The sequence below is a fragment of the Accipiter gentilis genome, chromosome 8, assembly GCF_929443795.1.
Source record: "Accipiter gentilis chromosome 8, bAccGen1.1, whole genome shotgun sequence".
Lineage (NCBI taxonomy): Eukaryota > Metazoa > Chordata > Aves > Accipitriformes > Accipitridae > Astur > Astur gentilis.
The window spans coordinates 38190396-38202829 of NC_064887.1; the positions used below are offsets into that span (position 1 = coordinate 38190396).

The following is a 12434-nucleotide window of genomic DNA, read 5'->3' on the forward strand; positions in this document are numbered from 1 at the left end:
CTGTGCAGAAATAAAGATCTGGGGTTACAATTAGTCACAAGCTGAACACAAGCCAAAAAAATCATACTGCTGGTAAAGACCAAAATCCTCACGTCTGTAAACAGGACTGCCTTATGTAAGGCATGCACAGTAATCCCTGTGCACCAGTGCTTCTGGGATCATAGCTGGAACGGTGTCTCATCCTGGTGGCTGGATTTCAAGAGAGAAACAAACCCATAAAAGAAGTTCAAATGAAAGCAATGAAAAAGATAAAAGGTCTGGGGGGCAACCCCCCCCCCCCAAATAACAAAACCAAACAAAAATAACCTCAACCCCCAAACTTACCAAAGAAATATGAAAAGAATTAGGTTTGTTTAATTTGGGGGGGAGGGGAGCGAGGAGTGTGTGGAATCATCAATCTCCATCTCCTGGAGGTAGAAGCAGGCAAACAAACCTTCGCCATCACATCCAAGGAAATACTTTTTTGTTTCAAGATCTCTGTGCACAACAGGAGTCAAACATTCCCATGAAACTGCAGTTTCGTCAGGTTCAGCTAAGCCTAAATCAAACTAAAATAGCTAAAGAAAATAAGGGCTTGTTCCTGGTTGGAGGCTTGGCCAGACTACAGAGGAAGAAAACAAAAAGCCAGTACAAGAACGTGATCGCTGAAGCCCTGAAAACACTGATTTGGGTAAGCAAAAGTGTTCTTTCATGTCTTGGAAATTAAGCAACTCTTACACAACCAAGGGCTTCATCTGTTAGGACGGCTCCCTTCGTGGTGAATGCGTTCCAAGAGGGAGAAAGCATTTCACTGGTGTCTCATCACCAGACACCAACTTTGGTACCATTCCCTCAAGTTACAGAATATTTTCTAATTTCTACTAGAAAAGTATCTAATCTCTTTATTAAACCTGCTCTTGCTTACTATCTGTAATCCCTCTTCTGCATATGAAGAGGAATAGGCTTGAGCTTGTGGGCTAGTCAATCCACACTGAAACAAATGGGAATCTCTCAATCAACTTAAAAATGAACTTATCAGACCCAGCATTGCCTTGACTCAGCCACTCTCTCCACCTGTGCAAAGAATACACAGGGTTAGAGCCACTTTTCTTATTGGTCTTTTTCTTTTTTTTTTTTTAAAAAAAAGGCTACAGGCTCTCCAACTTTAAGGAGCAAAAAGTAAGATGATAAATGCTATTGGAATGACTTAAGTCAGCTGGTTTGCAAGTTAAGGAGTTCTTTCAGCTTTAAAAGCCTCTTACTGAACCAGGCATGAGAAGATACATGCTTTTAATAAAAAGGTCGGTTCCATTTGTTCAGCCAAAATGTTGTTTATTTTTAAGTCCAGAGGAAAAAGGTCCATTTTGCGTATTGGAATAAAACTGCCCTCACTCCCTGTGTCCTGGGAGTATTTATACCGAGGCTCTTTGTGCTCCACATCTGACAGATACAGGCAGCACTGCGTCCTTGCCTTGGCAGCCCTATTCAGGGCTGAAAGGCAATCGCCACCCTGCCGTCCATCAGGAAACGCGCGGTTTTCTATTACAAGTTATTTGGCGCTTCCTTGTCGGGGTCCATCCCAGGGTGGAACCTGAAGTCACTGCTTTAGTATCTGACTCATGCCATTCAGCAAATACAAAGGAAAAGCAGCAAGATTTTCATGGATACAGTTAGTGAGGAAGTAACCAAAATCCAAAGATAACATCTGTAGTGCACTCCAGTTCCAATTTCATACCCAGCTGAACATGAACCACAGTGTACAGCCAAGCCAGTTCCTTTCCTGGCTCCCTAAAGGCTCAGCTCATCAACACACAGCCTTCTCTTACAACTGTCAACAGCTCATCGAACCCAAACCCAATGTTACAGCAGAAACACCAAAAACTGGGAGTCAGAATCAAGACCCAAACAGCTGGTTTGAACCACACACTGTTTTTGTCTGGGCAGCTGTGATTTCTGAGCCCATTCCTTAGCAATACATTTCTTGTTCTCATTTAAAAAAAAAGTCTCAGAGCCATTAAGTTTATTATCAATATCCCCTCTACTGCAACAGTTAGACATGAGCAAATAAATCAGAAGTCTCTTCTCAGCAACATTTTGTATCCTCAGCTTCTGAGCAGATCCAGGATATAAAGGGCTGAGTTTGTAGAGATTACTCAAATTGAAGAAAAACAAACCCTGTTTGTGGAAAGTTGGCTCAGGAGAGCAAGTTATGCACTAGGACTCCAAAACTCAAACACGTGCAGCAAGATGAGCCGGTTCCTCAAAGAGCAGCTAGTGCTTCTTCACTGCTCCAAAGCAGAGACCACAGTGCTGGTGCAGGATCCCACCTACTATGTGGCTTACGCAAAACACGCCAGCAAAATTTGCTTGTCAGTCTGTTAAAAACCCTTGTCAATTTGTTAAAAACCCTTGTCAGTCTTCAGGCATTGCAACAAGATATGTGATCCAGTTTATATCATCCAAAGGGCAACAGGGGTTTCAGAACTCCCTCAAATGACTGAACAGCTCAAGACTGCAGAGATCAGGCTGGACCACTGCTCTCCATCCAGAAGACATGCCCAGCAGGAACAAGCAGAAGGCAAGGAGCTAAAGGGTCCCCCAGCTCTGTTCTGCATATTTAGACTTTGCAGCTGGATAAGACAGTTATTTCTCCCAGACAGGGAAGTCATAGCAGGCCAGATGAATACCTTGATCAAAGCCACAAAGAGAAAAGCCACAGTCAAGATGAAAAAGACAATAACAGGAAAGGCTAAGGCCAAATGATCACAGTAAAGGGCAATTGTTAGGTGCAGGTCATGGCTCTTCTGGGCTGCTTGTGGCCTGTCTACATGATGAACACCTCAACTGGTGTAAACCCTTGGAGCAATTACGAGGCTTTGACAGGATCCAGAGCAAACTGGAACTAGAACCAGCTCCACCTTGTTCAGCTGCAGCTCATACGCACCAGCTTCTGTACAGATTAGCTTCCCTGGAACATCTCCACCAAGAAAAAAACCTCTACCTCCTGGCAAGGCTGTCAGCGGCTAAGTCTGTTGCTCTCACTGAGCAACACATTTCCCTGATTACCGTAACCAAGACCTGGCACCTCACTACCGTGCTGCCAGGAGATAACCAAGTTATATAGCCAACATAACCCACCCATCTGTACATAAGTACCTCCCCCCCCCCCCCCCCCCCCCAACTCAGCTAGTAACCCACTCACTGTGTGCAGATCGCCAAAGCTCCAACTGGGACTCACACAAGCTGACTTTTAACCTCCAGGAGCAAGGCTACCCAGTCTGCTTTCCAAATCCATTTTAGCTAACTTGGGTATGCAGACACTGAGTCTTCTTATCATATGATCCTGCAAACACCATCAGTGAACTGAAGGTTTTTAGTTGCTAAAGGGCATTTCCAAACATCAATGCTTTCCTTTTCACCATGAAAACTGGATTTCCCAAATCCTGGGGCCCTAAGATCATCTGAACACAAACTTCTTGAGGGATATAAGTACAAAGAATTGCTTCCTTCACCACAACTAAGCACCTGCTCCCACACACCCTGTCTCATCCAGCTAACACACATCTTTCCACAGCCCAAGTCCAATCCCAGGCCTGCAACATGTTTTTCAGCACCCAGCTCTGGCTACTCCAGGTGGCTGCAGTTCCTAACTGATACACCTGTAGCCTCTGTGCTCTGGGCAACTTGCAGGGTAGATCCTCCTACACATCACAGAGGGCAAGCTCTGGCCTCCAGACCCTCACGCCGACACTGATTACATACCCCCACATACTGCCACCAAAGATATGCATGGGTGGGATGTGATGAGCGGCCTGAAGTGCTCCCTGCTACTGTTAAAAGGTTGCATAAGTGGTTTAATCTAAAGAAAACAACAAAAAAAACCCCAAGAACTGGTCCCAAACTGCTGCAGGGCTTTGTTTTTCAGTTTTGTTTGTTTAAACATACTCCCTGCTGAGGGTTGAAGACCGCAGCATTATTTCGTTCTTAAAAATAAAAAACCCAAACATCGTAACACCCTAGAAGTACCCGAAAAGCCAGCAACAGATCTGCCCACACTTGACCCATCAGATGAAGACAGCTCTAAAGCTTCACAAGATGTGCCCTCAGACACAGAGCAGGGAATTCTGCTATGAGACCTCACTGCAACTCTTGCGTCGCCCAGGACTTGGGAAGAAATCTTGCGAGTCATATGCTCAGAAGTCCTCTGAATACAACAGTCCTACAAGTCAGGGTGCAATGAGCCCTGCCTAGTGAGAAAAGTGGCGCAGCATTTTATGACATATACCCCAACATTCCAAGTAACATCTGATGCCACACAACAGCTTTTAAAGCGTTTTAAAATTTGGCAGGTAAGACACAGGAAAGCATATCACTCCCTAGGAGCTTCTTAATTTCCTGCCTTGCCTGCGACATTTGGTTGACGATCATAGCTAAAGAAGGTGCTGTAAAAACTTCAGCATTAACTTGCTCTTCAGACAGTGCCAATGGAGAAATGCTGCAAGTTGGACAGACCTGACACCAGGCTCAAAACAAAACAAACCCCAAAACGCTAGGGGGGGGAGGGGAAGACAACATCCTGGGAGCTTGTGAACCTTCTAATAAAGCTTCACACCAGAAACCTCCTCCTACACCTTTAACAGCAAAACATACAGGCTGAGATACTGTGAAGCACCACTGCTGTCCACAGAGGCTTACCTGTCTCATCCCTAAAGCTGAATTTCAAACATTCACAAGATACTCCAAGTTTAACTGTGTAACACCCAGGAGGTGGTTAGACACTTCTAGGAAGAGGCCTTTTTGGACTCCTGATTTTGTCATATTTGTACATTATCTACCACTGCCAGGAACTCAGTTCAGCTGCTTCTCAACTATTCCAATAACACAGCTCAGCAGCAGTGAAATAGTAATGCAAGCCTTCACTTACTGAGCTCCTGCTGAGGACAAATGATCAAAACTTCTCTAGACCAAGCCACTATTTAGGCATATTCTAGAAACTCTCTGAAGTCTTGGTTATTTAGACTATGGTTTGATGGCAAATGAGTTTGTTTTCCAGACAGAGATGAAGAGACAGTCTTCCACAGAACATGACTTATTCATTTTTTTCCAAATGAACACATTGCCAGGATCTGAATTCTATTCCCGGTTGGTAAAAAAATATTGCAGTGAGCCTTCATGTTCAATATATGGTTGCTTTCCAAAGCCTGCATCCACACACATCCCTCCTCTCCAAAGCTTTCAGCGTATTTGATCAACCTGTGGAGTAGCTGCACTTCTTCACCATGTCTTGCAGCACTGGCAAACTACCATCTGGCAAAGATCAAACCCATGTGGCACATAGCCTGTGGTTCTCAGTGGGCTCCCACCTGGAGTGAGCCCTAATTTTCAAATGAGTCCATTAGGGACTCATGTGAACCCAGAACTGCAACACAGCAGGGCTCCCATTACCCCAGATTTCAGGGTACCACCTATCATGTTGTTCACCCCCTTGGTTTTCAGTCAAAATTTATTTTAGAAGAGTGTTGCCTAATATATAACAATATGGTACTCAATATTCAAAAAGAAGAAAAAAGGTTCAAGTTTACATGTTAAGAAAAAGATCAGTATAAAAATGAGAAGCCTAAAGAATGATTTTTTTTTTCCTTGCTGTAAGCTTGTACTTGGGAAAGATCAGGCCATGGGTTACAGCTGGAGTGCCAAAATGAACGGTTATCTCAGATCTTCTGTGACTTGTTATCTGCCACGAGACCATCTGAAAGGAAAGTTTACTACACTTTAATTACCAACATCTGGAAAAACAAATTGCAACATTAGAAGAAAATTCTTTGCAGAGGGTATCTCCAACCAAGAATCAGCCATTCAGCCATCTTAATAACAAGTTTCATAAGGAAACAACTGAAAACCAGCTGGGACATGAGAAACACCTGCTGCTCCTCTGAGCATTCAAAAGACATCAGCTTTTAGAGGTGAACAGCAGCACAACTCACTATGTAATGCAACTGCATAGACCTTGTGCCCACCTCCCTCTGCATTTTACCACTCTCTGCAGGGAAAGAGAGGTGTATTAGTAAGACTTGAAAGTTTTATTGAAGTCAGGAACCAGGGCAAAAAAAAAAAAAAAAAAAAATCAGTTATCGTGCCCACAAATCAATGCTTGCAGAAGTGCTACCCACCAGTGGGGAAAACAACTGTCCCACCACCGACAAGCACATCCCTGCCCTGCTCCTGCCTAGCAGTGCTGCCTCCTGAACGCACCAGACCATGTGTCCTCTACTGAAATAACAGCAGCAACAACGCAAGAATACTGCTTCCTAGCCCTATCTTTTCAGAGAGCTCCCCTTTAAAGAGAGGCAGCATCTGCAGCAATGCCAAAGCTCAAGGGCTCCCCAGTCCTATGCCAGGCAGCTTCAGTTTATTCAGAACAAATGGATTTTCCAGCTCTGGGTAATACATCAGAAAAAAAACAATTTTAGTGTAGCAGTAACACATGCACCAGATTAACACAGAAGCGCCCACACAACATTGGACAGGTCAGTCCCTCAAAGGGCATTACTCAGAAGGATGCAAAACATTGATTCAGGATTGGGAATCCCATGCCAGGAAGAACTTGCATTCTCCTCACTGTTTTCCTCCTTGGTTTATAAAGCACCATTTATACCATTACACAAATAATAACGCTCTTCTTGGAGACAAACTGGAGCTGGAACAAACTGCCTGCCAGCACGCAGCAGCCCTGCTCGCTCCAACTGCTCAGAGCAGCGCACGGCCGGCATGCAACGACCACTCAAAACAAGGCAGCACGCTGATCTTCGAACAGATATTTGAACTGGAATTTAACTGCCTATTTATGTTTTTCAACCTAGCTATTTCACTGTACAAATCTCTCTAGCAGACTCAGTTTTCAAAGACCTTTACAGCAAAGGCACCACCACAGCCTTCAACCCCACTACCCATCTGCATCTGAAGAGCTCCAAAGCAGGCACCAGCTGAGAGCATCCTCTTTCTCCATGGTCAGCCAAAGAGGATTAGCTGACCCTAGCTGATTTCACCAGTATCTCCCTTCTGCCCACTCCTTACCACTACAAATTTCCTCCTCGATCCTGAAGTGAAACTTCACAATTGATATCAGTGCTGCAAAATCCCAGTTTCTCTCTCTCTCTCCACCTATTAAGTTTGCAATGTTTTGCTTAGGCTGCATTTCTAGTTCTTCTGGAGACACAGGCCCCAACTGATTTGTCTACAGGGAAGTACAAGAAAAATTGGGAGGAAATAAAAGTTGAGAGCAGTCCAAAATTGTAGTTTACTTTTTCCCTCCCACCACTCTCAAATCTAAACCCAAACAGCTTCCAGCTGAAACAGGACTAAAGCTCTCAAAGCTTCAAACAAAGAAATAGGTGTTAAAGCTAAGACTGCAAGAGCTTGGTGCATTTCCCTATTTGCAGAGGAGTGCTTTAGAAACTAGGTTTGATTTGTTTGTACTTATATTTGCCAAGCCAGTACTGCTCCTTGCCGCCTCGTTCCCTCATTTCGGGAACAGCAGGAGAATGTTTCCTTCAGTCTATCACTGACTTCATGACAACTGATTAAAACTGCAAGAGCAGTTACAGCGTGCCTGCCCTTGAGGTTAACCACACATAATCATCTTGTGTTATATCAGGAATTGAAGAGTTTAGTTAGAATTGCTACGTAAAATCCGGAAGAAAAAAACCACCACCAACTTACACATGCCTATTTTGATTGAAAATGGGAACAAATCGCAGATTCCAAACTGTAACACTGCTCATCCTAGAGAGGTCTGGGGCAAGGAATGCATTTGGACAGCTGACAGGTAGGAAGAGCTGCAGGTCAGTACAGCTCCTGTCAGGCTATTCACTTTACTAAAGGATATGAAGTGTTCAGTTCCTGCCCAAAGACACTTTGTCAGTCCATGCCTTCACGATTTTCCCATTCTGCATTTTCCCATCAGTGCTCAGAGCTCTCACAACCTGTAACTGTCACAGCTATAGAGAGACATATTCCACCACCAGGAAAGGTGGCCAAAACCATAAGAAGCCCAGTAGCGACTTCCCTACTTTTACACAGCGGGATAAACAGCCGAGCGCCCTCCCAAACACTCAGCAAGTGCGTAACCACGTCTCCCAGTAGAGCTGCATTTGTTGCTGCTATGCTGATGAGCTAGAGCTGACCTGGTGTAACTATGGCAAACATGGCATAAAGATGACAGAGCAAGCGTGATTGCATCCTTCCCGGGGACCAGTATTGCTGCAGTTGGAGCTGGGAAGAGAACGAGACCAGACTTGGAGAGCTGGACAACCTGCTATTCACGTGCATGACATTAACTGCCTCAATAAGCCACAAACTGTGCCTCAGCACAGATTAATCCATCATTTTAGCACCAGAGAAAACTGTTTTACACAAATTTCATGGAAACTACTTGCCTACCTATCACATTGATTTGGTGCTGTGCTCATTTCCTTCACACACAAGTGACCCACAGCTTTATTTTTCATATGACTTGTCTTTTACATCACAGACTGTGGGCCCATTTCTTACAAGCTTAGAAGTGGTTAGTGTGTCTTCAAGGGGACAAACGTAAGTAAACGGTGATCACTTCTCTCTCATGGGAAGGCTTTGAGCTAAGAGCATACAGAAGCATGACTTAACCAGAGTAAATAAGACTGGGGGGCAGAAAAGACACACCAGTTATGAACTTTAATCTGGAGGAGAAAAAAAACCCCAACTGTTTAGAAAACGGAAACTCCGAGATTTCCAAATATCCAAAGCTGAGTCAAGTGGAGGAAAAATAAACTCATCCTGTAGTTTATAGTTCAGGATGCCTGATTCCTCCCTTCATCTTCTAAGAAGTTCTGTGGTTTTTAGTGTAAAAAGCCAAGATATTTTAAACAATAGTGAAAAAAGCCACTAAATGCACATTTTACTCTGTATCTCTGCCTGCAGAACTATTACAAAGTTGCATCCTGAGGACCTGCAGCAGTCCCTCAGGACTAACAAAGCCTCTGAGAGCTCAGCTTCAACTTGCCCAACTTGTGCTGGATGCATTTGGGGTTGATTTTGCTCATTCTGTTTCAAGGAATCTATGGTAACTTCCTCCCAGGGAAACATTGCATCCTGCACTTGCTTGATACAGGCCAGCATCAGTAACCTAGAATGGGAAAGCCCCTCTTCCAGCATCTATTAAGGCAAGAACTCTGTCGGAAGCTGTTTACAATTAGTACATTTGTAATACAGCTCATCTGCATGGTCTCCTTGGCATCCAGCATGAGGTGACCTCACTCTGCAGCCTCAGTGCAATTCCACAGCAAAAAAAGGGCAAACACATCGGAAACAAGAAACTGTTAGTTCCAATGCTTTTTTTTTTTTCCTGTTTCCACTTAAAGACTGCCAGTGGTGTTAATTAGCTAACCACACACAGACAACCCAGGTTTTACAGCTGGTATTTAATGTCCATGGTATACACATTAAGCCCACACTTGGCTGTTTCCTGTGCCACCTGGTCCACTCCCAGCAAAGTTAAGACTTTCTTACTGATGGAGGCTGCCTGTAATGCTCCACAACGCATGTATGGGGGTAGTTAGACCTTGTGTCCTCAACCAGAGTTACTAAATTCACTGTTACAGTGCATGCGAGAAAGGCATTTTCCAGTCTCAGCTCCTTTCCCTTCAAGCCTGTTTCCGAAGGGTGACATACCATCACAGTTTCAAATGCACCTGGAAAACCAGGGCTCTTCTAGCCCTCCAAACACTCTCCCCTGCAGCTGTCTCCACAGTCCTTTGGAGATGCAAAAAAGTATTCAAACACTTAAGCCTTGGAAAGACAAGGCTAACATCCAGCTGTTAAAAGGATTATTCTGTGCATGTGCGAGCTTGGCAACTGAGCAGGGCTGTATGTCCCCATGAGCAGGGTGGATAAAGGGGACTGGCCATGGCCATCGGAGCTGACCTACCGCAGCCGCATCACATGCATTCTTGACAAGAACCTGGAAAAAGTTCAAGAAAGTGCAGAGATAAATGCTTGCTGGAAGGAGAGTGGAGCAAGGGAATGAGAGTCCCAAGGAAAATGAGGGCCGGTAACAGGAATGGTTGAGAGGGGAATACAAACAATCCCTTGAGTATGAGCAAATAAAGGGCACAGGGTGGGATGAGAAGCACATCTCACTGACGGTTCTTCTCAGACACACATCAGGGCAGGACAGCCTTATCCCCAGACACTGCAGGGAAGGTGCGCTGAATACAAACAAACCTGATGAAAAGCCAGAGCTGCTCTAGTTAACCCTGGCATTTCCAGCTACTCATCAGCACTGACTTGAGAGACACCCCACCTGTCTGCTTGTAAAATCTGAGCTCTGCACAGCTTCCTCTGAGACAGCAAGTCACACAACGGCCTGAACTCTCATCGAGGCAGTAATACCGTACAGCGCAGATGCGTCACCCTACGTTTAGGGGGTCAGATGCAGGTGTGTCACCCTACGTTTAGCCACAGGGTCGTCCCTCAGACAAATCCCATAAATGAGGAGTTTTAGCTTCTGTTGCTAGCAGTTAAGTTGTCTCAAGAAAACTGCTTTATATGAGATGGAGAGATTTATAGGTCCCAGTTTAAGAAAAGTCAATCACAAAATCTAAGCTTATGCCATAGAGGAAGCCAGCTGGTCCTCCAACACACAACTGTAGCAAGTTCTTCAGTTCTGCCGTGACACTGAATTCATTCTCTTGGGGAATCTCTGTTACAAGCTCTACAAGACAGTGCATTCCCTGTCATGCCACACAGTGCTCAGTAGATCAAAAATATGCATTAGAACGACAGCCAGTAACACTCCAAAAGAGGAGAAAAAAACAGGCACAGGAGCCTTTGCAAGTGGACATCTTTTCCTAGTAACTACTTATACCCGTGGCGATGAAGTCTGACGAACAGGTATGGAAAGTTGCCGCTCCAAACCTCCAGGCCTACAGCATTCTCCTCCCAGGTTAAGCTTCTACGCAACACCCCCCGCTTTTCCACGCAGGGGATGGATGTCAGCCCCCTCCCCGTCCTCCGCCGGGAAGAGCCGCAGGCCCGCAGCAAGGGGCCGCAGCTCTTGCCTTCAGCAGGCGGCGGAGGCACCGCACGGCCGGCTCACGGCCTCGCTCGGGACACCGCGCTGGAGGCGGGAGCTCCATAAAAGACCCCGGTAGCCCCGGGAGCAGCTGGCTCGCACGGCTGCCCGGGGTGGGCGCCAGCTGCTCCTGCGGGAAAGGCCACGCCGCAGCCGGGAGGGCGGCCGCGGAGAGCGCGGCCGGGTCAGCCATCCTCCCCGAGACCCCGCGGCGCAGCGCGGCCCAAGGCACGGCTCCGGCACCCGAGCACGGGCGGCGGGACGCTACCGGACACCGGGGCGCTGAGGACACTCCCCGCGGCGGGGACTCCCTCCCCTCAACCCCCCCCCCCTCCGAAACGGGGGCTGGGGCACCGGGAGGGCTGTCAGGGCTCTCGGGCCCCCCACCTCCGCCGCAGCCAGACCGCGGCCCGGCCGCCGCGGGCCCGCCCGGGACGCCGCTCCCGTCGCCGCAGACCCCGCACCGGAGAGCGGCCCGGCCCGGCCCAGCCCGGCCCGGCCCCGAACGGCGGGCAGGCCGCGGCCCCCGGCCGGGAACGGAGCGCTGGGTCGCGTCGGGCCGGCGGCGACGGCCGCTGCCCCCGGCGCCCTGCAGGTGCCGCCCCGCCCCGCCCGGTACCTGCGGTCCCGGCGCCCGCGGCCCCTCAGCGCGGCTCGCGCCGCCCCATCGCCGGCTCCTGCAGCCGCCGGGCACCGCCCACCCGCGACCGCCCACCTCGACAGCGGCGCCGCCGCCGCCCGCCAATCCCCGAAGCTCAACGAGCGGACGCCGGCGCCTGTCCACCCAATGGGCTGCGCTGAACCCGGCCGGCGTCGCAACGCGACCACGCTGGCAACAGCCGCTGGCCAATAGCGACCCGGCAGGGCGGCCGCGCCCCGCCCCCCGGCCAAGGGCAGGCGCGCCCCGCCCCACCGCGGCCGGCGGCCCGGCCCCGCCCCCCGCCGCCTCAGGCCCCGTCGCCTCAGGGTCTCCCCGGCAGCGCGGGGCTGCCCCGCCGCGGTGCCAGCGGCTCCGTCAGGGGCGGCCGCGCCCCCTCGCCCCTACCCTCGGCTTCAGGAGGCCGGAGGGGAGCGAGCGGGAAGGCGACCGGCGACGCGGCGGTGCCTCCTCCCCTCGGGCCGCCGCTGGAAGGGACCCGCCCCCCGGAGGATCCGGCGCGGCCTCGGGCCTCCCTCCTCTGCCGCAGTCCTGCGCCTCAGGTCTCGGCCGGCCTCACACCCGCCTTGCTCGGAGTAGTTGTTTCTGGAGCAGCAAGCAACCGGACTCCTCCGTCCCGCCGTGGAGGAGCACCAGGACACGGGGGCGTGCGGCCGCCTCCGCGGGCCGTGCGCTGGCTCCCCGGGAGCA

General features: G+C 48.8%; 2 protein-coding genes across 5 annotated transcripts in view; one reads left to right on the plus strand and one right to left on the minus strand.

The window, feature by feature from the left end:
- The window catches only part of MARCHF2 (membrane associated ring-CH-type finger 2), a 37381-nt gene extending 25604 nt beyond the window's left edge, over positions 1–11777 (minus strand). For 2 of the 4 annotated variants that reach the window (XM_049809099.1, XM_049809096.1), the window contains exon 1: positions 93–3089. The gene's annotated coding sequence lies outside the window, so the exon portion shown is untranslated. Of the gene's footprint in view, positions 1–92; positions 3090–4903; positions 7390–11705 lie in introns of those variants that run through there. The other 2 variants (XM_049809097.1, XM_049809098.1) reach the window with 2 other exon arrangements.
- LOC126041614 (translation initiation factor IF-2) lies at positions 10888–11939 on the plus strand. Its single transcript, XM_049807549.1, has 3 exons — positions 10888–10905; positions 10997–11090; positions 11485–11939. Exons 1-3 carry the CDS (start codon positions 10888–10890, stop codon positions 11937–11939), a joined length of 567 nt encoding a protein of 188 aa, XP_049663506.1.
- Positions 11940–12434: the final 495 nt, after the last annotated feature.